This window comes from Betta splendens, chromosome 24 (assembly GCF_900634795.4).
Source record: "Betta splendens chromosome 24, fBetSpl5.4, whole genome shotgun sequence".
Lineage (NCBI taxonomy): Eukaryota > Metazoa > Chordata > Actinopteri > Anabantiformes > Osphronemidae > Betta > Betta splendens.
This window is the reverse complement of record NC_040901.2, coordinates 13,518,204-13,542,386: the sequence shown is the minus strand read 5'-3', so window position 1 is coordinate 13,542,386 and position 24,183 is coordinate 13,518,204. Positions and strand designations below refer to the sequence as shown.

Here is a 24,183-nt window from a genome sequence, read left to right as displayed (position 1 = left end):
ACCATCAGGTCCGGTCCGGTCCGGTCGGTCCGTTCAGCACCGCAGGTCCGGTCCATTCAGCACCATCAGGTCCGGTCCTTTAACTCTGCAGGCTCAGCTTCCTAACACACGGAGCTTCTATAACAACAGGACAGTTCTCTGAAACCTGCTGTCGCTCTCTAGACTTAGAAACAGGAAAGTTACAAGACTCTGTGGGAAAGAACAACATGTGTGTTTTCATTACACATTAAGATAAGATAAGACATTTATTCCCACAATGGGGAAATTTCCACGTTGCAGCAGCAGTAGAAAACAAGAGCAGGATCAAAATATGTACAATTTAAAGTAAATAAAGATGTATCATATATAAAAACACATGCATGAATGCGTGTACGTGCAACGACCCGGTGACCTTTGACCTCAGCTTTGCGTCCGACCCGTTACGACTCAGCAGGAAGAGAAGAAGAACGTGAATGTGCTCACGTCTGTTGAACGGCGTCTGCAGTAAATTTACGCGTGTCGCGCAGAAACGAGTCGGACGAGGACTTTTGCGCCCGGAGGCCGTTGCACAACAGCTTCCAGAAAAGATGCAGCTCGGCGTCAGGAAGGTGAGGAACGACCAACCAACTCAGAACCAGAACCACATCAGAACCTATGGGCTCAGATGGCTCCATGTGTCTGATCAGAGCTTTGAAGCCTCTATAACTGATCTGAACTAAACGTCAGTCTCATCGTCACCATATTCGCACTGAGACTTTTACTTCAGCAGATTTCCTGAAACCTCCAAACCACGACGTCTGTCCCATGACCCGGAGTCGCCTCCATCCTCCACCACACTTTAAGTCACACACCATGAAGCGAGTTCCTCTGCTTATTTCGTCACCACGTGGGCGAACTCCAATTAGACCTCAGATCTGTATCGGATCACGTGGTTTCAACACAAACAGCTGAGAGTCAAACGTGAGCATGAATCACTGTCTCATGAACAGATGCTGTTGAGCAGCGTGTGGATGACGGGCCGCACCTCTGACCCGGTCCACTTCAACCCCACAGACCCACAGACTGTGTATGTATTAGACCATAAATCAGATTAAGGTTCACCAGCTCATGGAGGTCAAGGTTGATGAGGACCAGCTTCCACTTCATCACGTGAAGCTTCTGGATGAAGTCATCACCTCTGTCACTGCAAAGAGTGAATCATCGCTACAAAGATGATGATCGCGACCATGAGTCTGGTTTCACAGCAACCGGTAAATTCACTTTCACTCGATCGGCAGCTCAGGAGTCGTCACTTGTGAGGCTGTGATTCTATATAACCTCATAATTACACATGAGCTGATAGCAGCACGTGGATGAGCTGAACATTACACGGATGGAAATTAATTCATGATAATATCATTGATCCAGCGCAGAGTCTAGAGAGTAACAGGGAAACAGGGAGCAGCAGTAGAGAAATGTTTCTCTGGAAGCGGATCGGTCTGTGTTACTGAGGAAGGGAGAGATGGGGGGGGGTAAAGTAAGGGAGGAGGAAGGGGGGGGATAGGGAGGGGGGTAAAGACGGGGATATAGGGAGGAGGAGGGGGAGGATATAGGGAGGAGGAGGGGGGAGGATATAGGGAGGGGGGGTGGCATTTCCCGGATTCCTCGTGATAGTGAAACAGAATGAACAGGAGGAGGTGGTGGACGAGGAAGAGTCGCAGCTTCCCGGAAAGAATGACGACATCAGAGCCGCAAAAACAAACCAAGAAAATAATACAAAAAATAATACAAATGCGTGTAAATAAATAAATAAATGTGTGTGTATATATATATATATATATATATATATGTATATATGCATATATATACATACATATACACACACACACACACACACACACACACACACACACACACACACACACACACACACACACACACACACACACACATATATATATACACATTTGTATTATTTATTTTATGTACGACAAAATAATATAATATAATATAATGACCAGAACATGTTATTGTTCTTCTACTGCAAAAATCATTAAAACTTTAAAAACATTTTTGTTTGTTTGTTTTTATGTTATTTTGTGGCGACATTAGCACATCTCCTCCCTCCTCCTCCTCCTCCTCCTCCTCCTCCTCCCTCAGATTACATCACCCTTCCCCTTTCCGGGAAACAGTGCATCTCATCCTAACGGTGGCTTGTCCGGGCAGACGGCGAGGACAGGGAAACGGCTGCTGGAGGATGGGAAGCCTGCTCCTTCATCATCATCATCATCATCATCATCATCATCATCATCATCATCATCATCATCATCATCATCATCATCATCATCATCATCATCATCAGCAGCAGCAGCAGCAGCAGCAGCAGCACCACAAGCACTCTAATATCAAGCTGCAGAAGAGTCAGTTTTTCAACTAAAAGCTTTGTTAGACACGTGGACGTGGTCCTGCAGGAACAGGGCTCCTCCCGTCTCACACATACGTTAATCTGATACGCAGATGATAAGACTCTCTGTATTAAGTGTCCACACTGTCAAACAGGGACTGAAACAGAAACAAAACCTGGCTTCAGTTTTCTTCTTGTCACAAAAACTACCCAGACTTCCACATGTTTAGAACAATGTTGACGTATGTGATCTTATTTATACAGTCATTTCTAAGAACCCCCATCAGAATGAGGGGGGTCGTCTGCCTCCAACGAACACAAACAACAACGTCCACGTCAGGCTCTGATGCACCATCAGCTTTCTGTTCCTGAAGCTGGAGCGTCTTACGTCTGACGCCCAAATCATGATTCAACTTCACTTTCCTTCAAGGAAGAAGGCGCCGCGTCCCCTCAGACCGCTCGCTGCCTCATAGTGAAACTGTGAGTCCAGCTCAGACCCGAGGAAACGAAAGCGACGGTGACCTGCAGCTTCAGGCTCCAGCTGTGCTCCACGTACTCAAACATCTGCTTCACACCTGCACAGACTCGCGTGGCGTTCACGTTTTCTCTCAGACGAGGTCGTGGCCGCGTTGCATGCTGGGAGCCGGCCTGGACTGGATCCAGTGAACGGGTTTGTGTCGGACGCTGTTATTAACGCCGTTAAACCTGAAGCCGCGCTCAGTTAATGATCTCCTGTTTTATAACTGCAGCGAGGCATGACTCACATAAGCTCCACGACAAAGCCCGCGTTTCCACGGTAACAATGGGACGGCACGTAGTGTGCGTACGGACTAACTTTCCTGAACGCCGGCTCGCCTGTCGCTCCGTTTCGAAGCTCCTTAAGCAACGCTGCTATGAAAGGCTGAGAAAAGGCCGAGGTCAGCGAAACGGAAGCTGCAGCTGCGTTTGGCTCAAAGCAGAATAATCTGGAAGTTTCGAGTTGTCAAATGCAACGAGCTGGAAATGACTCAAATCAAACCGACACAGATTCTACTGAGACTCAATTTACTATTACCTATTAACTATTACCCACCAACAAGGAAATCAGTGGTGAAACTGTTATTTAAGCTGTTTTGAGACGACAGCATTCATCCAGACGACAGGAAACTCCGCTTCTAATCAGATCAATCAATTAACTAATTAAGCGACACGTGGGTGAATGCTACAGGTCTCAGACCTAAGTCACAACAGCTGATCTCCACGAGCAGGACTCACTCATTTTAAATTACTACATATTAAACAAAGATGGGAGCTCAGCCGTCCATCGCTGCCCACTGGAGCTGTAACCACACAATAAATAACTCCTGCTGTCACTCAGCTCCAACCACATTATTCACTCGTCGCTGTGGAACGTCTGGAATGGGAAACCATGTCAGTGTCAAAACTGGGAGCCGGGACCGACAGGAGGCGCGGGACGTGTCCCAGTTTCATTATTTTGGTTTGGCTGAGAAAGGTAAACATGACGAACGGAGAGCAATGAGCGGAAGGAGGAGAGAAAGTCATGGGAGTGTGGGTCGAGGGGGAGCGGGGAAGAGGGGGCGGGGGGAGGAGGAGCGGGGGGAGGGGGAGGAGGGGAAGCCTGCTTGTTATGGCAGAACAGCTCGGCGTTGCTGGATTGCATCATCGCAGGATCAGCCTTCTATTATTAGGATAACGTCACCCCTGCTCGCTCCTCCCCTAACCCCGCCCCCCTCGTAGTGTCCTCCCACGCGTCATCGCCCCGCCCCCCCCGGCAGCCTATAAACACCGGTGATGCAACGCACCGGCCACAAACGCAACTTTAAGCAGAAGCTGAAGCAGAACAGAAGCAGAAGCAGAAGCAGCGAAACGAAGCGAAGCGAGTCGCGTCCAACGAGAAGTTCTGCGGTTTCCTTCACGACCAGTCCGTCCGAGCCGGTCCGTCACAGCCTGAACAGGTGGGTCCGAACTGTACTGTCTGATTCAACGCATAGAGAGATACAGCAGAGACTAGTGAGAGTAACTTGGTTTAAGTTGAGTAACTTTTACAAACCTTGTTTCCTTTAATGTCAAACATGAGCAGCATCTTAACTTTGAACTCATCCAGTGGTTCTGGGACCTTATTTTATTTTTATTAGCTCTGGAGCAGAAATAAAATCTGATGATAACTATTAATAATAAGTACAAATTAGAAACATAAGCTACATATAAAAATGAACTATCACTGAGATCATTTTATTAATGAACTCAGTGACAACACATTCAGAGAAACTTTGATCTGTTATTACAAGTGACTGATGACTATATTGTGGTCGTACTGTGACTCAGCGCGTTTTTTACTTCACGGTTTCATTTAAGGCCTGTGTTGCATAAACGTGTTTTGATAAGTGTTATGAAGCTGCCAGTCACAGCCTGCGTGACTCAGGTGTCTGTTTAGACCACAAACAAACACGCCCTCAACTGACTGGACCCAAATATTCAGGGCATTTTTTAGTACACGATTTTTTTGAACACGGTGTGAAGAATGTTGACTGTGTCACCATGAGTCGACAGAACGCTTTGCTTTGTTTACGCGGTTGTGCAACAGTTGTGTCACGGTGCTGAGTCCTAACCTGGCGCTGATCCCCAGGATGATGCTGCAGCACCCGGGTCCATCGCTGGCCGACATCAGCTGCTCCGCCCTGGTGCCCTGCCTCTCGCCGCGCGCCCTCACCCTGGACGACTTCACCGGCTTCTCGCCCGTCGTGAAGGAGGAGCTGCGTCTGGCCATCCACGCCAAGCGCCTGTCCAGCGGGCTGAGCGCCGACGCCAGCGCCGACGCCAGCTCCGACGGCGCCAGCTCCGGCTCGGACCGCGGCTCCGGCCGCTCCGCCTCCGCGCCCGGCGCCAAGAGAGAGGTGAGGCAGCATGCGGTCATGGGTGGAGGAAGAGGTGCGAGCGCTGCAGGAAATCCTGACCCGACGTCCTCTGCTTTCAGCTGACACACGAGGAGCATGAAAGGAGGAAGAGGAGGAGAGAGAGGAACAAAGTCGCCGCAGCCAAGTGTCGCAACAAGAAGAAGGAGAAGACGGAGTCTCTGCAGAAGGTGGGTTTTCAGTTCCGACCTATGAGCCAGAACCGCCCGGTCTGGGTCAGACGGTGCTGACGCGCTGCCGTGTCTCTGTCCCAGGAGTCGGAGAAGCTGGAGAGCGTCAACGCCGACCTGAAGGCTCAGATCGAGGAGCTGAAGCAGCAGAAGCAGCAGCTGGTCTACATGCTCAACCTGCACCGGCCCACCTGCATCGTGCGGGCTCAGAACGGCCAGACGCCGGAGGACGAGCGCAACCTCTTCATCCAGCACATCAAGGAGAGCACCTTGCAGCTGCACAGCCTGACCTCCGCCTCGTCCTCGACCTCCTCGTCCACAGCGGCGCCGCTGGAGCCCGGACTGCTGAGCCTGGACCACGTCCAGTGCCCCGGTCTCCTATGAGACCGCCGGCCCGATGAGGAGGCCACAGACATGACGCTGAAACAGAGGCCGACTTCGTCCCACTCCATCGCCGCTGCCGCAGAGCGTCTGGCATCGAGGGGCCTCGTCTGATCCACTGGAACCCACAGCTGCTGCAGAACAGGACGACCGGCACCGCTTTGAGTCTGAAGCCAAGGACTGAACATTTACAGGGGTTCTGAATACGATGCCTCGTTTTGTACCAAAGTGTAATTTCACAGACAGGTGATCCAGGCACTGAGTTAAAGGTGACGAACGCGCTTGAGGCCATGCTATATATTTAAGAAGTCTATTTATTTATTGTAACCAGTGTATGGGCTGCGTCTGCTTGTCTTCATGCAACCTGCTGCTACTAACCACTCAGGACCTACGCTGGCTGTAGACGTCATGATGTGCAGATTCAGGGTGTTTGCTACGAGCCCAGCGCTCACAAAGGGAAAAGTCAGGCCTGGTGTCCTCACTTAACACTTATCACGTATGCACACCATTGGTTTTCTTAACGGTCCCTAAGAATTGTAACTTGGACACAAGTTTCTTGTATTGATAGATGCATTCCCTCGTTTTACATGTGACTTTATGAGGTTGTTATTTGCCACGAGTCTGGGACAGAAACCTGAAGAAGCCGCTCACTGCGAGCGCTGACGCCTCAGACCGGGATTCTGTGCAGCACTCATCCTGTCTCTGACTCCTTCAGACTGCAATCATTCCTCGAAGGAAACATCCGGAATGAAAGCCAGCGTCTAGAAGGTTGGAGTCAGGACATAAAGGGAAAGCGCTGCTTGTGCGTATGCTCTGAGAGGCTGCAGACGCCTCGTGGGACGTCTGCATGCGTCTGCGGACGTCTGCATGCGTCTGCAGGCTTTTGAAGGCGTCTGCGGACGTCTGTGGACATTTACGGGCCTCTGCGGACGTCTGCATGCATCTGTGGACGTCTGCATGCGTCTGTGGACGTCTGTGGACGTCTGCATGCGTCTGTGGACGTCTGTGGACGTCTGCATGCGTCTGCGGATGTCTGCGAACATTTGCAGGCGTCTGCGGACGTCTGCGGACGTCTGCAGGTATTTGTGGGCGTCTGCGCAGCTTCCTGCTTGTCGTCGTGTTAATGCCGTGAGATGCTGCTGAGCACCGTGTGTTTTCTGCCTGCTTGTCATTGACTCATTGACCCGGTCGGTAGCAGCATCGTAGCCCGAATGAATAAACTGGACCCAAGTACGACTGCGCTGCTCAAACCAGTATCTACTTCTGTCTTTGTCACTTTTTGTTTTTGATACTTTCAGTAAAAAAGTGTGTTGCAAACGAACAGTCTCTCTCTGTGGTCTTTGGAAATGGTCAGAGAAACCCCCCAGAAGCACCATGAACAGTTAGGCAGCGGCCATCGGCCTCAACCAGCTGAGCTGAGACAACACCCTCCACTCAGGGCTTCACCTCTGGGGTCGGAATGAAAGTGAAAGACGTCACACCTGAGCAGCTCACGCCGTCCGCTTCTGTTTTCATAGTTAGAGTCAGTCCAAAGGTCAGAATCCTGGTAAAGACACAACAGAAACCTTCTGCTGCTCTGTGTTTGCTTCCCTCCAGGCGCGTTTCACCAGGACGTAAACGCGAGTCAGAGCTCTGTTTGGGTGAGAGGGGCATGATGGGACACGTCGGCCGGGGTCCTCGCCACCGCCAACCGAGCGCATGTGACTCTGTTTGTTATTTAGGAGCAGCTCCCAGCGTTATCTGCACAGATAAGAGAACCCAGCTTTAACCTGTGAGCTGTGGACACGGATCCACGGAGCAGAGCAGCTGGTTCCCGTGCAGTCCGGACCTTCATGGGTCCGAGGAACCGAGCCGGTACAAGACAGAACGACCGCATCAACGCATCAGCAGTGAGAACAAGATGTACAGTTACTTAATTACGCAACCAGTTGTTCGATGAAGCTCCACCCATTGTACAAACACCGGTGAAGACTTGAACCAGGGCTGTTTGAACTCCACCCGTCTGGCATTTCAACAGGGTGACCAACACACAAACCCTCAGCCTCTCAGTGGGTCAGTGCAGTGTTTGAACGTCGCACAGCTTCAGCCGAGGTGGGATGAATCAGATGGAACGCTTTGTTCTGGGGTCGGAGCCGCGGTGAGAAAGTGGGCGTGGCTCCGGTGTCTGCAGGCTGATGTTCCAACCTGTCTGATACAAACCTGCTCTGCTAATTACACCCCATCCTGCTGACACCTACAACCACAGTCTAAGCAGGAAACCCAGAAGGCGGCCATCTGCCTCGGCTGGAGCTGCTGATCATTTACATAATGACTTGTAATGAAGCTTGGCACAAGCTCAAGCAGGAACTGACTGGTAACGTGAGCTTTTAATTCCTCTACCAGAAATGTTCCCAGTTGTTCCAGTAGGTGCTCTGCCCTGAAACCAGTCGTCCCAGTTCAGAGTCAGAGTTACAGTAACAACAGAGAAACGTGCAGCTGAGGTCCAGATGAGTTCAGTGTCTTTACCCAGAACACAGTGGAAACCAGGACGCTTCTACTGGGCCACGACCAGACCCAGTACAAGACAGGTAACGATACAGAGACTGGAAGGTCAAAGGTCACAAATAGGACCTGGGTGTGTTCATGGAAGTACTAATAAATGCACATTAAAATTCATATGAAACGACAGAGGAACAAGATGAATGAACGGTTGAGAAAAACAGGATCTGCAGGGCAGCAATAAAACGAGCAGGACGAGGAAGAGGAGCCGCTTTTATGAGGAACTGTGTGACACTCGACTGCTCAGCTTGACTTGGCTTTGCTTCATTGCATTTATTCAGTAGCATTCTGACAGTTTCCTTCTATGAGCTTAGATTTATCACATTATTTGCACTGAGGCCTGAGGTTCAGGTGCTGTTGTGCAACCTTTAAATGTCCCAGCTGCCACTTCACGGTGCTTCAATAAAAAGAATTTCCCAAGAAGGAGGTTTAGTTTAAACTGAAAGTCATTAAGGAGCAGACAGATCATGACACGTTTCCAGAAGGAGGAAACAAAAACAGGGTTCTGACTAAAGTGTGGGCAGCGAGGAAGGAAACGACAGCTGCTGAAGGAAGACGACGAGCAGAAAACAGCCTGGAGGAGAAACGTGAGGCGTCTGGAACATCAGATGGAACCAAGCGAAGCTGTGAAAACTGGAGCCGGGCTTTTCCAAGGCCTTCTCCTGCTGTGAAACGATGACAGAGCGGCTCCTGAGGCTGTGGCTGCTTCAGGTTGGTCACAGCTTCACACACACACACACACACACACACGCACGCACGCACACACACACACCCACACACACGCACGCACACACGCACACACACACACGCACACACACACACGCACGCACACACACGCACACACACACACACGCACGCACACTCACTCACTCACACACACACCCACTCACGCACACCACGCCTCACCACCACACCACACACACACACACCCACCACCACACACACACACACACACACACACACACACACACACACACAGGCTTCACTCTTCCACAGAAGCTCGGCCCAGTTCTGCAGAGTTTGGCTCCGGGTGTTTACGGCTCAGCTGCCGTCAGTTCATTTCACTCACACTCTAGTTTTCATGCTTTGCTTTGTGTTTATGCATCAGATTAAAGGTGCTGCTCCTGTGTCCTCTCCAATGAACACATGAATACATGAAAGAAAAAACAGACATGATTTACTTAGAAACTAATTCCCAGCATGCAGTGCTTTAAGCGGCGGTGATGTCATGTCCTCCATGTAAACCTTGGAATCATTTCTCATTATTACTTCTATGCAGCAAACTCCTCCTGCTGCGCCGAATATGAGAGTGATGAGCGGTGTTTTATGAGAAATTATCTTATCTGCACCAACGGTGTCAGAAGCAGATGGAGGCTTCAGCCACAGACATCAGACGTGGCCGCTGACGTCTGAAGAGAAGGTGGAACAGAAGCTCCTGCTGCGGCTTCTGCTGCAGCGTCTCAGGCCTGTTCTTCTTAGAACCTTCAGCCAAAGCCGGTTCCCAGAAGTGCACACTCTCGGCCTCTCATTATGTCAGCATCGCTTCCTGCTTCTGCAGTATTTCCTGAGCTGCCAGGACTCAGGTGAATCAGGAACTGATCTGAGCTCAGCTCAACCTGGAGCACTGGGCGTTGAACAAGCCAAACCAAATAAGGCCCGACAGAGCAGTGTTTGTTTAGTGCAGCTTGAAGGAGCAGGTGGGTGGAGTCTGACGCGCCGGGACACAGTGGAGCAATGTGGCTTTAAACGCAGACCCACTCATTTCTGTCCCTCACTCTGACCTTTTAATCCCTGCTTGAACCAGCTCCACCCACCTGGCACCGACCAAAGTACGAAACAAACAAACCACGGAGTCCAACAGTTGGCAGGATGATGAAACGCATGACCTGTTAATGAAAACAAGTGTACTGGCCACATTATTAGGAACACCTGTAGCGTCTTGAATTCACACCGCAGCTCTGACCTTTTAAGTTGAAGCTGTACTGGAGGGAAGTGACGTCAGTAAACCGGTCACACCAGCAACTTTTGCTAAAACCAAAAGCATCCTGAAGGACAAACGGGCCGGGCTTCTCAGAAACCCGCAGCAACGCAGCGGCTCAGTTCCACTTCAGCTTGCCTGGGTCACATTGCGTCAGCCTCTGCACTGAGGCTCCATCAGCGAGAGGAAGAGAAAGAGAAGTGATGTTCAGTGATGTGAACAGGGTCAAACAGGAGAAGTGCAACTCCGAGCGGGTCCCCAACGGAACCGACCCACGGAGCTGATGGACCAACACACGTGTCTGTGACTTCAGCTTGACCTCACACTTCAGGAAAATGACATTCCTTTCCCTGATCAGTGATGTTCAGCAAAATGCCCCAAACCACGAGGAAAGTATGACAGTTTTCACACATGACCAGAACCCAGTGACTGTGAAACGCTGCCTCAACTGCACATATGGCAAAGCTTTCATTTTATTACATTTCTGGGGATGTTTGTAGAAATGTGACACGAGTATTAAAATATTTACACAAGGAGCTGGTACTACACTGCTGAGCCACCGGGGGGCGCTCTTCAGGAGACGCGCGCTCCTGTTGCGTCACGTCGTCATCCACGGTCAACAGCGCCCTCTAGCGGCCGGTGGAGCCCAACGCACCCAGTCACAGCGGCTCCCTGCCTCGGACGGAACGGGAGAGCGTGTCCTCCTGCTGCAGCCTGCAGGAGGTGGAGGAGGCGAACGAGCAGTGCATGATGGGACAAAAGGGCTCGTGGGCTCTGAGCGCTTCTGTGAGCAGACGCTGCTCCTCTGACAGAGAGTCCACCTGGTCCACAAACACAGACTAAGCGTGATGAGGATACACTCAGCTTTACTTGTGATGTCTGACAGATATTTATGTAACCTGTGCTGAGGTTTAAGGAGCAGACTGTACGGTACCTCACTCCTCAGCTTCCTGTTCCTCTGCTCCAGCAGCTCACACGTCTGGAGGAAGCGAGTGAAGCATGAAGGGAAAGGAGGATGAGCTGAATAAATGCTGGGTTCCTAGTGTTTATTGTCCTTATTGATGACACACATTGGCCAGCCTCTTATTCTAACCTTTAACATGAAGTCCAGTGGTTCTACATCCTGAGCAGACACTGTCTAGAACACGTCTATTTTTAAGCTGTGACTGGGCCCAGGTTCTGTCCATGGACCGCGATGAAGGACGCACACACTGACCTGATGCAGCAGGTCGGCTCTCTGAGTTTGTCTCTTTCGACTCTTCTGAGCTGCAACTCTGTTCTTCTCCCTCCTCTGCAGCCTCTTGCCTTCATCCTCTGATCCCTGACACACATGCAGAAACGCAGAACCACAGTGAGCGTCTCATTTAATTGTCCTTTTTATGCGTTACTGCAAAACCACTTTCCCACATCTGCTTCACAAACAACCAGAAGTAGCTGCTTTTTACCTCAACACACAAATATAAAAAATATAACAACAAATTTATGATTATAATTTAACAAATATAAAAACTTTATTTTTGCAGTGACGACCTTTGACCTTCCTGTTAAATAAAATGCCAGTTGCAGCCTTTCTTTCTAAAGATACAACTGTAGAGACATGAAATAAAAGCAAACATCTTACCCCACATCCTTCACAGAGCAGCTCCGACTTGCTGATACTTTGATGGAATGTGCAGAGGAAATCACAGTCTGACATCACAGGTGTTCACTACATAGGTTAAAAGCAATGGACTCAGGAACAGAAGTTGACAGTCCTGCAGACTGTCTGATATTAGTGTTATTTGTGGAGTGGGCATCAGGTTCTGTTAAGAAGCTGCAGTTTCACTTCAGCTTCCGTTTCAATTTCGCTGCCGTTTTAGCAGAAGCACTGAGGGCAGTTCATGTAAGTCATATGTCAGGGCAGAGACATTTATATTGGACATTATATAGAAAGGTCATCTGTGTCTCAGCTTGGACCCACCTGATGTCAGTAATTCCCAGCTCACATTTAAATAAAGTGTCAAAAATAAAAAAAGCTGGACATATATAAACTTTATTTCACTCACATGCAGTAAATGATCTGGTACCAATGAAAGGAACCAGACGCCGGTTCTCTGTCACTGATGTGTGTTTGGCTTAGGTGTATTAATTCAGGCCTTAAAAAAGAAAAGTGCAAGAATTCTTAACCACAGCTTTTCATGCATTAAGTCCATTGTATTCCAGTCCTACAGCGATGTTATTCGGACACCCCTCTTCGTCGGCTCGTTTCCGGTAGCAGTCTGCCTCTTCCACAGCTCTCTTTCTTGGCTGCCTGCTCTTTGCGGCGGCGCCCGACTGGCCATACACCTCTCTGCGAACCTCCAGCGTGGCGTCGCTCGTCTTTATGCTGAGGATCTGACGTAGGCCTTGGGCTTGTTCCTGCAGCGTGCTGATTGACTGCACAGAAGACGTCAGGACTCAATAAAATGTCAATAAAAAAGAAAGTAAGTCATGTGATGCGTTACCTTTACGATCTGAATGGCTGATTCCACCATCGCAGGAGCTTCAGCTGACAAACTATTCATGACCCGCTCTGGTGAAACGTAAACACAAAGGAAGAAGATGTGTGACCACTTAACGTAAATCATGTCTAGTTTACTTTATATCTTTTAATGACAGTTTGGTAATTACTTTTTGACCCTCACTGCACATCAATGATAGAAACTCCTGCATCACTGTATGATACAGATTGAATTATGAACCGTAGCTAGAATCAGTCTGCATCTAAGCAGTTCACTGGACCTCAGGCTCTCGTGCATTTCAATTTAGGGTTGATGAAACTTTCGACTGTCCAGCTTAAAGTGAGAAGTGGAGTTTCTGAATAAACACAAGCAAGACGCTGTGCAGGGTCACACAGCCGATTGCTATGTCGTGTTTTAGCACCATTGTGCAGAGCATGCTGATGTGTGGATGTAAACACATTGATCACAGCCACAGTTAAAATTGTTTCCATCCTTTTCCATAAACTGCAGCAGCGTTAAACGGCTCAGGACCTTCCAGGTTTGTTCTCTACCTTGATCAAGGTCTTTAGGCGCCTCCTCAGCCTTGTATTTGTGCTGATACAGCTCCTGAAACACACAGCAGAGCGCAGCTGCACTGTTCGTCTTCATTTGCATTTCTTTATATTTCACTCACTGACACTCACCATCAGTCTGTGTTCGGCTTTGATGGAGTGGACCACGTGGGGCAGGATCCGTTTGGGGAATGTGCGGCGCCGCCTTGTGGTCTCAAGATGGTGTCGTCCAGCAGACTCTCCAGGTCGAGAGCCTCGTCCTCAGCTGAGACCGGCGACAGACGCAGCGTTCAGCACGAGGCGTTACGGACCGAGGCGGCTCATTCGGCGCCACTCACCTTCAGCATCAGGCGCCTCGTCCCACGTCTGTCCCTTCACCAGCACATTGGCCCAAACAGCGGCCTCGAAGTTCTGCACATGCGCAAACGAGTCATTGCTTCAGCAAACAGCTCCCGTTAAACGCGTCAAAGAGCCACTGATCTGACAGCAACAACCCACCGCTTCCAGCTCCTCCAGTAGCACGCGCTTCGTGTCCGCCGCCATGTCCGTCTGTCCGTCCAGAACCGTCTTCAAAGCTCCTTGTAGCGATTCATCTGCTCGACCACTTGTTTCTTGGACTTTATTTGAACCCTTTTCTCCTGGTCCGTGTCTGCGCTCAGACCAGACTCCATATTTGCCGCCAACTGTTTATATTTGTAACGCATGCGCAGATTGTATTTGTGGCTCCCGGGTCCGACAGCTAAACTTTCCCGTAGAGAAACATGATGATGGCACCGGTTGGCAGCTGTGTTAGATGCGTTTAAAAAGCCAACGTAAACAAGATTAAGATGCGTGATTTAAAGTGTCCATCATTCAAGCAGTGTTTGAAAGCTAAAGATTAATTTAATAAAACAGATATTTTAATCATTTAGGCTATGCTGACCTATAGACTTCACACGAGAGTTCTCCAACTGCAGGAATGGCTTGTATGTCTTCAGTCTTCAGAACATTCAGTTACAGGAACACACTGTGTTAATCATTTAACCTTCACGGGTAGGTGCTCGGCCTTATTCTTCATCAGTGACCCTCGTTTGTGTCACTTATCTTACACATGCTCTTTACTGTGCAATGGCCTTGGACTGTATATGTTATCTGCCTTACATCACATGCGGCACTCCCTCTGCCACCGCCGGCTGAGTAGGAACCTCAACCTTCCTTCACACAAGCAGCTGGGCTCAGCTGGACAGACTCATGCTTGTTATTCTGAACGTATGAGTTGGATTATAGTCTTTAAATCATCCAGATGTGGTGGTTGCTTGTTCTAGAGTCCATCCTTTGCATCACCGCAGGGGGTCTGAGCGGCGCAGCCTGAAGCCATAGGTACCAAAACAACCTGCAGCTCGTTCCCATTGTGATTATTTAACTTGAGTCCTAATGAGAAAGTGAGAGGAGAAACTGTATCCAGTCCACAGCGGACAACACAAGGTGCATGGGGGGAGGGAGGTTGGTTCTGAGGCCCCTGATCGGACTGCAGTTCAGAAAATACTGCTGAGAAAATGTGTGTGCGTGAGAGCGGTTTTCAGGAATCACAGGCTAAGTCAACAGTCCTGGGTTTCTGCTTTCATACCTCCTATTGTTATGGATCAGCTTCAGAGCTCACAGTCTGTCCACTAAACACACATTTAGACCTCAAACCGATGCACACGACAGGAATTCATTCAACCCCAGTGGAACAGAGAAGTTGCTCCTGCTAGGTGTACATGTGAGTGTTATAGTGCCAGTAGTGCTGATGGACGTGAAGTAGGAACTAGAATCATGCAAATCGTCCCTCCTCGTTTCACACAGCAGAAAACAGGCTTATGAAACGACACCATGCAAATGAGCTCCATGAAAAAAGGACAGGACGTCTGATGGCGGTAGAAAGACAACATGCTGCAGCACCAGGGCTCACTGACAGCAGGACACACACTTGATCACACCGTGATCAACAAGTCAGCTCGATTTTTGTTCACACATAACACCACAAACTAGCGTTCCTTCAGGAAGTAGGTTTGTGTTGTATTATAAAAACAAAAACTCTGAACGAGGCTCAGGTGTCGGGAGTCACGTGATCGTCTACACCGATGAGATTTATCTGGAAGGAAAAACAGAAACGTGCATGAACACGTAACATCTGCTGCACGTGTGTGTGTGTGTGTGTGTGTGTGTGTGTGTGTGATGCCACTGACTACTATTATAGCATCCAGTGGTTCTTACAGCTGTCCTCAAAGTGCCTCCTCTCTGGAAGGGGGTCCGGTCCCTCGCCGGGCCTCTGGCTGGGAACCCGCCCCCCCACTGGATCCTGGCCCCCCGCCGGAGCCCACCCACCGCCGGGGGCACCTCAGCGCGGTGAGCAGGGCCCGGCTGCCTCCCCATTGGGGCCCTGTAGTGCCTCCTCTCCGCCCTCATCCCAGGACCGCCGGGGCTCAGCTCCACCTGACAACCACGTCTCTCTGTGCAGATTGAGCTTCAGGAGATCGCCCTCGTCCCATCCAGACATGCTTTTATTAACGATCTGTTGTATTTCTAATCGGTTAGCTATGAAACCATCAAAAGAGGGAGTCTGTCTGTGATGTCTTAGTTTTCCACAGCAACAAGCACAAACAAAGATCCTTTGTGTTTGACAGAATACTCACTCCATCGTGGTTTGAAAGCATAGACTACGAGCTCTTCTGTTACTTAATGGCTCCTCATACATTATAATGATATGATGTAGAGTGAGAGGGGCAGCAATGAGCCCGTCAGTCTGGACGTTTATCCATGGCTGACATGACGCTCACTCCACGTTTTGTCTTCTTGGTACTAGAGAAAAAGCAGCAGAGTGACCTTCAATTTCAAACCCCACAATGATCCGACATGTGAGCTACCTGGAGAGCACGTGACAAGCAGAGTGACGTAAGCGGCTTTGCTTTAACCAAAAGCTATCCACCGAAATGCAGCTCCTCATACGTTACCACGTGAGGGCGACCTGTGCGCAGACGTGCTTCTAGTCTCCAGGGAGACACAAGTGCCCGTAATCTCCCGGGAGATAAAAGAATAGAAGTGTTTACTGTCTCCTGGGAGAGAGAACAAAGATAAATCACACATGACGTCCCGCGGCGACGAAACTCGAAGAATAGAACTAGAAGAATGAACGTGCACTATTTGAACGTGTCCGAGTCCTACTGGTGTTGGGCCAGACTTGCTCCGAAGGAGCTGCTGTAGGTTCAGTCCCACTGGGTCAGCGCTGATTAGGCTCAGAGCAGATAAAGCCTGAACATATGGAGCCGGTGCGGGTTCCGTGAAGCCTTCCGCGCTCTGCCTCCGCGTGGCCTCGGCGCAGCTCGCAACGCGCTGCCGCTCTTCTATTGGCTCGTCAGCATCGGAAGGCGCGCGTGTCACATAAAGAGGCGAGCGAGCGAGAGGCGCACGAGACGCGCCTCACCGGAAAGGAGGGTGCTCGCGACGCGGGCTGTTCGGTCCCGGTTCGAGCAGCTGAGCTCGTTTCCGTTGAGTGCAGCGTCTATCGTTCCTGCCGCGCCTCCGCTCACACGAAGCGGCGCCGTCGCGTCATGGTCGCCGGGGAACTGGTGCAGGAGCATCTGCGTGCGGATCCCGGCGCCCCTGACGACATCACGGTCGACAGGAAGCCTCCGGAGCCGCACGCCGCCGTCGAGCGTTACGCGGATGCGACACGCGGCGCGACGCACGCGGCCGGTCGGACGGACGCGCGTCGGGCGCCGGAGCGACGCGAGGAGGTTCCGCCGGATGAAGGAGACGCGATGCTGCCGCACGGAGGAGCCGAGAGGCTGCAGACCAGGCTGTACCGGCGCCGGTTCGCCGTTCTGGCCGTCTTCAGCCTGTACTCGCTGGTCAACGCCTTCCAGTGGATCCAGTACAGCATCATCACCAACGTGTTCACGCGCTACTACGGCGTGAGCAGCGACAAGATCGACTGGCTCTCCATCGTCTACATGGTCGCCTACGTGCCGCTCATCCTCCCCGCCACCTGGCTGCTGGACCGGAAGGGTCTGCGCCTCACGGCCCTGCTGGGCTCCGGCCTCAACTGCGCAGGTGCGTGGCTCAAGTGCGGCAGCGTGAGCCCCGCGCTGTTCGGCGTCACCGTGGCCGCGCAGGTCGTCTGCTCCGTGGCGCAGGTCTTCATCCTCGGCCTCCCGTCGCGCCTCGCCTCCGTGTGGTTCGGACCGCGGGAGGTTTCCACGGCGTGCGCCACGGCCGTGCTCGGGAACCAGGTGAGCGCGTGCACGTGCGCGGGAATGCTGATTCTGGATGCTGGGGCAAAGAGTAAGGCTTGCTTGTGTGGTCCCCAGCTGGGAACAGCCATCGGCTTCCTGCTGCCCCCGGTTCTGGTGCCCACCAGGCCCGACCACGACCCGGACCCCGACCTGACGGGTCGGAACATCAGCGTCATGTTCTACGGCACCGCCGCCGTCTCCACGGCGCTCTTCGTCCTGTCCGTCGTAGGTACGTGAGGTTCCACCGGCTCCAGGTCCTGGACCCGCTGGACGGAACCGGCAGGAGCAGTGGGGTCCGCGGGAACGTTTGTGGCACGTGTTGGTTCTGGATCTGTAGAGCTGTGACTTCTCTGTTTGCAGTGATACGGGACCGCCCTCCTCTGCCTCCCAGTCAGGCCCAGGCGGTTCTGCCCGACGGACCTCCGGACCACTACTCCTACAAACAGTCCATCTCCAACCTGATCAGGAATAAAGCCTTCGTGCTGCTGCTCATCAGCTACGGTGGGTTCAGGTGCAGCCGCCTTTCCTTCGTGAGGGACCTCACGGTCCAGATTAGCAGAAGTCACCCTGGGTTCTAGAAACCAGCGGCCTGCACTGGTTCCAGTGGTTATTATTGGTTCTATGGCTCCTTCTTTCACATAACTCAGATAACGATCTGTCACAACAAACACATTCTTTGTGGCGCCTGCGCTTCGTTCCTGTTCCTGTTTCCTGTTCGTTGGATGAGGACGAGGTCGTTTTACACACATTTAAACCTGCGCATTCAGAAACAGGAAGAAGGAGGCTGATTGCTGGGTTTGGAACCAGCACCTCTGCCGGCGTGCCGCTGCTCTGACTGCTGCTTGTGTGTCTGCAGGCATCATGACCGGCTCCTTCTACTCCGTGTCCACGCTCCTCAACCAGATGATCATGGCCTGTTATGAGGTAAAGAACCCTTATCTGACTGGGATCAGATCGTAGAACGCTTCTCCTGATGTTCTGCCTGGTACAAGGTTCATTAGTTCCAGCCTGTCCATGCATTCATAGTCATTATTATAATAATAATAATAATAATAATAGGTTGATGTTGACACACACACACACACACTCACACACTCGCTGCCTGTGAAACACGGACCTTCATGCTCTCAGCTTTAAATCTCTCTAAGTGTCAGGTGACACTGGTCACATCGAGGGGACGCTCCGATTCTGCCCAGAGTCCAAGATTTAAACAGAACGACGACCTTTCACTTCACTGTGTTCTCACCAAAGACTCTCCTCCCCTCCTCTTTCTGCCCCCCCACCCCACCCCCCCACCCCCCACACACACACACACACTCAGAACGAGGGGCTGAACGCTGGGAGGATCGGTTTGACGCTGGTCGTTGCTGGGATGGTGGGTTCCATCCTCTGTGGCCTGTGGCTGGACCACACCAAGACGTACAAGTAAGCGTTCTGCTGCTGTTCTAGCATGGTTCTGCTGCAGCCGTGTTCTAACGGCATGTTCTGCAGCCTCTGTTCTAGCGGCGGTTCTGCTGCAGCCTCTGTTCTAGCGGCGGTTCTGCTGCAGCCTCTGTTCTAGCGGCGGTTCTGCTGCGGCCTCTGTTCTAGCGGCGGTTCTGCTGCGGCCTCTGTTCTAGCGTCACTAACCGCTGCTGTGTTGCAGGATGACCACTCTGCTCGTCTACAGCCTGTCGCTCGTTGGCATGTTGGTCTTCACCTTCACTCTGGACCTCAACAACATCTACCTGGTGTTCTTCACTGCTGCAGTGCTGGGGTAAGAGGGGCCTGGAGGGTGTGGCTGTAGGTGACGGAACCTGGCTGTAGGTGACGGAACCTGACTGTTGGGTGACGGAACCTGACTGTTGGGCGACGGAACCTGACTGTGGGCGACGGAACCTGACTGTGGGCGACGGAACCTGACTGTAGGTGACGGAACCTGGCTGTAGGTGACGGAACCTGACTGTTGGGTGACGGAACCTGACTGTTGGGCGACGGAACCTGACTGTTGGGTGACGGAACCTGACTGTTGGGTGACGGAACCTGACTGTTGGGTGACGGAACCTGACTGTAGATAACAGAACCTGACTGTAGGCGACGGAACCTGACTGTAGGTGACGGAACCTGACTGTGGGTGACGGAACCTGGCTGTGGGCGACGGAACCTGACTGTAGGCGACGGAACCTGGCTGTAGGCGACGGAACCTGACTGTAGGTGACGGAACCTGACTGTAGGTGACGGAACCTGGCTGTAGGTGACGGAACCTGACTGTTGGGTGACGGAACCTGACTGTTGGGTGACGGAACCTGACTGTTGGGTGACGGAACCTGACTGTAGGCGACGGAACCTGGCTGTAGGCGACGGAACCTGACTGTAGATAACAGAACCTGACTGTTGGGTGACGGAACCTGACTGTTGGGTGACGGAACCTGACTGTTGGGTGACGGAACCTGACTGTTGGGTGACGGAACCTGACTGTAGATAACAGAACCTGACTGTTGGGTGACGGAACCTGACTGTAGGTGACGGAACCTGACTGTAGGTGACGGAACCTGGCTGTAGGCGACGGAACCTGACTGTAGATAACAGAACCTGACTGTTGGGTGACGGAACCTGACTGTGGGTGACGGAACCTGACTGTGGGTGACGGAACCTGACTGTAGATAACGGAACCTGACTGTTGGGTGACGGAACCTGACTGTTGGGTGACGGAACCTGACTGTAGGTGACGGAACCTGACTGTAGGCGACGGAACCTGACTGTAGGCGACGGAACCTGGCTGTAGGCGACGGAACCTGACTGTAGATAACAGAACCTGACTGTTGGGTGACGGAACCTGACTGTTGGGTGACGGAACCTGACTGTAGGCGACGGAACCTGACTGTAGGCGACGGAACCTGACTGTAGGCGACGGAACCTGACTGTAGGCGACGGAACCTGACTGTTGGGTGACGGAACCTGACTGTTGGGTGACGGAACCTGACTGTTGGGTGACGGAACCTGACTGTTGGTTGACGGAACCTGACTGTAGATAACAGAACCTGACTGTAGATAACAGAACCTGACTGTAGGCGACGGAACCTGGCTGTAGATAACAGAACCTGACTGTAGATAACAGAACCTGACTGTAGGCGACAGGTTCTGTCACCTACAGCCAGGTTCTGACGCAGAGCCGGTCCAGTGGCTTCGCTGCAGCTTGGCCCGAGGCTCGCTGTCACGTGAGGCTCTGATCATGACTCATCGTTACGGTGCTGCTGTAACGATGAGTCATGACGGCTCCAGGCTGAGCTGAGGCCACTCGGGCCTTTGTTGCAGGTTGAAACACACCTGCTGTTGACGTGTAAATAGGGAGTGTCGAGCCCCGTGCTGCTGTTTGAGCTGTCGACCTCGGTGACTGTGGCGCTGATGGTGGGTTCCTGTCTGTTCCAGGTTCTTCATGACCGGCTACCTGCCGCTGGGCTTCGAGTTCGGGGTGGAGATCACCTACCCGGAGTCTGAGGGGACGTCGTCGGGGCTCCTCAACGCCTTCGCTCAGGTGACGATGCTTCCTGCTGCACCTCCGGCTCCGAGGCGCCTCTCTAACGCGTGTTTCTGCAGATCTTCGGCATCATCTTCACCCTGATTCAGGGCAAACTGACCACGGCCTACAGCCCGCTGGCCGGGAACCTCTTCCTCTGCGCGTGGATGCTCCTGGGGACGCTGCTCACCGGTGCGGCCCGGTCCAACACGCGCGTCCCAGCACGTCTTCAGCCTCTAACGTCGTTCTCTCTGTTTCAGCTTTAATCAAGTCGGAGCTGAAACGGCACAACGTCAACGTGGGGACGGACAGGAAGCACCTGAAAGCTGTGAGTCCAGGCCTCACGCTGGGTTGAGTTCACCCGCTGTTAACGCGTGTTCGTGTTTCAGCCTTGTTCCCTCCACAGACCTGTATCAGGAGACACATTCCTCCCTCTGCCCTTGAACACAGTCCTTCAGTTTGGGTATTTAGTCTTCAGCCGTACAGTCCTGTCCTTCCTGTTCTACCGTAGTGGCGTCTAAAACAACAAAGCCTCAGACGAGGCCGTTAAATCGGCCTTTGTTCCGTCTCCCGTCGCAGTCAGAGCGGCTCAGCAGAGAAGCCGGTCCGTCGACTACAGCACAGGGACAGAACCAGGACCGGCCCCATTCTGCGTCCTAAGAACCTAAACGTGTGTCTTCTGTGTTCCAGCTTCCCAGCGAGCGTCCTGAGGACCGTCTGTCAGAGACAAAGACCAACGGAGTCAAGCTGGAGCCTTCACTCAGCTTCTGTCGTGAAACCTCATTGTGACGGAGCTCTGGCCTGGGAACCGGACCAGCGCCAGGCCTTTATGGCCAGTACAAATCTCTTTAATGTGTGACATGGGCCCGGCCCGTAGCGGCGCCGGTTCCATGGCAGCTGGTCAACGCTCCACCACGCGAGGCGCTGACGAAGCCCCGCTGCGTCTCATGGGTTCTGTGGGTGAAGTCCACCATCGCGCGGCGCCAGAGGGAACGTGCTTCTGCTTCCTGACGCTACTCGAATTGGACTTTGAGGATCTCTCTTTCAAGGCGTGGGCTTTTTTCCCTTCGCTTGTTTGAGCAGCAGCTGCAGATTATTTATGGTTTGCCTCCATCTGCACAACAATAGGTGACATCTGCTCCGCTGACGTAACAGTCCTGGGAGATGCAAGAAAAGTGCAAGAAAGCGTCTGGCAGCTGATGTCGTGTTGATTTGCAGCCTCACTGACGCGACTTTACGAACTAGAGCATTGCTGGAGGTTTGTTCCTCCTCTGTCTCTGCTGCTGCTTTCTTTTCCTGAGGTCGCTCGTCAGTGTGGCGCCATCTAGTGGAGAAGCACAGTGTTCACTCCTGGGTTAACTTCGTTTTATACTTGAAGTTTACTTTTTGTAGATTTCAGTTTATTTTATTTATATGAACTGTTTAACAGTGACTTTATAATCCTTTAACATTTAAATACTTCACTCATCTAAACTCCATGGATCATTTGGTCCATACGTTCGGTATCAGCTTCTTTGGGCTTAATTTATTTTTTGTTTATTTTTGCTTAGTTTTTGCCTTTTTATTTTGTTAAATAAATAATAACTTTCACAGTTAGGTCCTAATTCTTTTTAGATTTTATTTAAATCCATTTTTTTTACTCTAAATACACTGTCTGGCCAAAAAGGAAGGCTCCACCTGGACTGATGATCTGTGGCTGCTGTAGTTGGTCAGTTCTGGGTTCAGCAACAGTATGTGCTCAAACAATGAGGTCAACTGACGACCTGGATACACTGAATTTAATGCACCATTGGATGGAAATAAATGCAGCAGCTTATGGAAGCAAGGCCAGCGAGTGCGTGCTGTAATCAAAGCTGAAGGCGTCCAATGAAATATTAGACCTTTTTTTGGCCAGGCAGTGTGTAAATATGGCATTGTTACGTATTTTACAACAACAGTTAATATATCATGCATCTGTCCAGTATGATGATCAGTTCAAACATCAGCTGGAAGTCGATCACTGAAAATCAGTGTCTTCAAATAAAGAATGGTTCCGTGTAAATGTTGTCACTCTGCACAATCAGGACTTTGAAGTTAACACTGGTCATTTATGTGAAAGGAGGAAGTCTCCAATAATTGTCCTCTGAGATTCCTGCTTGAATGTGAACTTTAAACACTGCCAACTAGAAGCCTCCTCTAAAAGCTTCATCATCAAATGTTGAAAACGGCACAAAACACTAAAAATATTCACTTTGTAAAAGGAGGACGATGGACGAAAGATGACGTCATCCCTCACATTTCTGCTAAATCAGAACAATAAAAGGTCTTTTCCACCGTTCTCCAGCGTCTCCTGGTTTTTGTGGCTCCGTGCAGACGCTGTGTGGCGTCTTTGGCACCGCAGCAGTAAAGCTGCTCTTTGACCCTGATGACGGAGTGATGGAGGCTGAAGTGTTGCTGTTGTTAAGACACAAAAAGCTGCAGAGAGCGTGAGGCGCTTCCAGAGAAAAATGGCCTCGCTCGTGCTCAAGATGCTGTCACTGCTTCATTTCAAAGGTAACGGATGGACGTCTGAGTACGTATGTGTGTGAATGAGCAGAGCTATGGAGGAGAGGCGTTTGAAGGCGTTTGAAGATCTGTTTGATGTCTGTCGGTGCTGACTTCATCTACCTGTACCGCTCGGTCGGACCCGCCACGGTTCTGCCCTGCTCCGTGTCGCCGTCCAACAGCGAGTGCTTCAACCTCACCTGCCTTTACAACAGGCGCCGCTCTCCCACGGTGGAGGAGGTGGAGGACTGAGCGCTCTCTGCCCGACGCTCCAGACTGAGTCTGGGCCCAAACTGCTCTCTGGCAGGTGTAGAACCCTGGTGTAGGACGCAGGTTCTACACCCGGCGCCAGGGGAGACTCAGCACAGGGAGGGACGCGGGGTTTACCTCCACACTGACACGTGGGATCCTCGAACCTGCAACCAGATGATCCAGACCCACCCTTCCAACGTCCATCTGCAGCTCAGATTAATAACACCACTGTCCTCACTCGCCGCCTCCCAGTGACCCAGCACCGGTCCGGCGCTGACCCGCGGGGC

The 24,183-nt window shown here is 51.5% G+C and overlaps 3 protein-coding genes and 1 pseudogene across 5 annotated transcripts; 2 read left to right on the top strand and 2 right to left on the bottom strand.

The window, feature by feature from the left end:
• Nucleotides 1-4,155: 4,155 nt before the first annotated feature.
• atf3 (activating transcription factor 3) lies at nucleotides 4,156-7,146 on the top strand. Of its 2 annotated transcripts, none has more exons than XM_029142005.3 (4): nucleotides 4,156-4,317; nucleotides 4,989-5,256; nucleotides 5,337-5,444; nucleotides 5,529-7,146. In XM_029142005.3, exons 2-4 carry the CDS (start codon nucleotides 4,990-4,992, stop codon nucleotides 5,826-5,828), a joined length of 675 nt encoding a protein of 224 aa, XP_028997838.1. In that variant the 5' UTR covers nucleotides 4,156-4,317; nucleotide 4,989; the 3' UTR covers nucleotides 5,829-7,146. The 2 variants fall into 2 exon arrangements, with proteins under 2 accessions (XP_028997838.1, XP_028997839.1); XM_029142006.2 differs by having other exon boundaries at nucleotides 4,163-4,317; nucleotides 4,947-5,256.
• Nucleotides 7,147-10,784: 3,638 nt separating this feature from the next.
• LOC114849796 (basic leucine zipper transcriptional factor ATF-like 3) lies at nucleotides 10,785-12,101 on the bottom strand. 2 transcript variants are annotated; one of them, XM_029141521.3, is made up of 4 exons: nucleotides 11,963-12,101; nucleotides 11,558-11,662; nucleotides 11,276-11,320; nucleotides 10,785-11,162 (listed from the first exon to the last, which is right to left on the bottom strand). In XM_029141521.3, exons 1-4 carry the CDS (start codon nucleotides 12,035-12,037, stop codon nucleotides 11,001-11,003), a joined length of 387 nt encoding a protein of 128 aa, XP_028997354.1. In that variant the 5' UTR covers nucleotides 12,038-12,101; the 3' UTR covers nucleotides 10,785-11,000. The 2 variants fall into 2 exon arrangements, with proteins under 2 accessions (XP_028997354.1, XP_055362473.1); XM_055506498.1 differs by having other exon boundaries at nucleotides 10,785-11,320.
• On the bottom strand, nucleotides 11,821-14,044 carry LOC114849795 (kinetochore-associated protein NSL1 homolog; annotated as a pseudogene).
• Nucleotides 14,045-16,374: 2,330 nt separating this feature from the next.
• LOC114849794 (feline leukemia virus subgroup C receptor-related protein 1-like) lies at nucleotides 16,375-23,438 on the top strand. Its single transcript, XM_029141520.3, has 10 exons — nucleotides 16,375-17,622; nucleotides 17,701-17,854; nucleotides 17,986-18,126; nucleotides 18,482-18,549; nucleotides 18,947-19,050; nucleotides 19,271-19,381; nucleotides 21,034-21,139; nucleotides 21,202-21,313; nucleotides 21,382-21,449; nucleotides 21,812-23,438. The coding sequence occupies exons 1-10, from the start codon at nucleotides 16,942-16,944 to the stop codon at nucleotides 21,908-21,910; spliced, it is 1,644 nt and encodes a 547-aa protein (XP_028997353.1). The 5' UTR covers nucleotides 16,375-16,941; the 3' UTR covers nucleotides 21,911-23,438.
• Nucleotides 23,439-24,183: the final 745 nt, after the last annotated feature.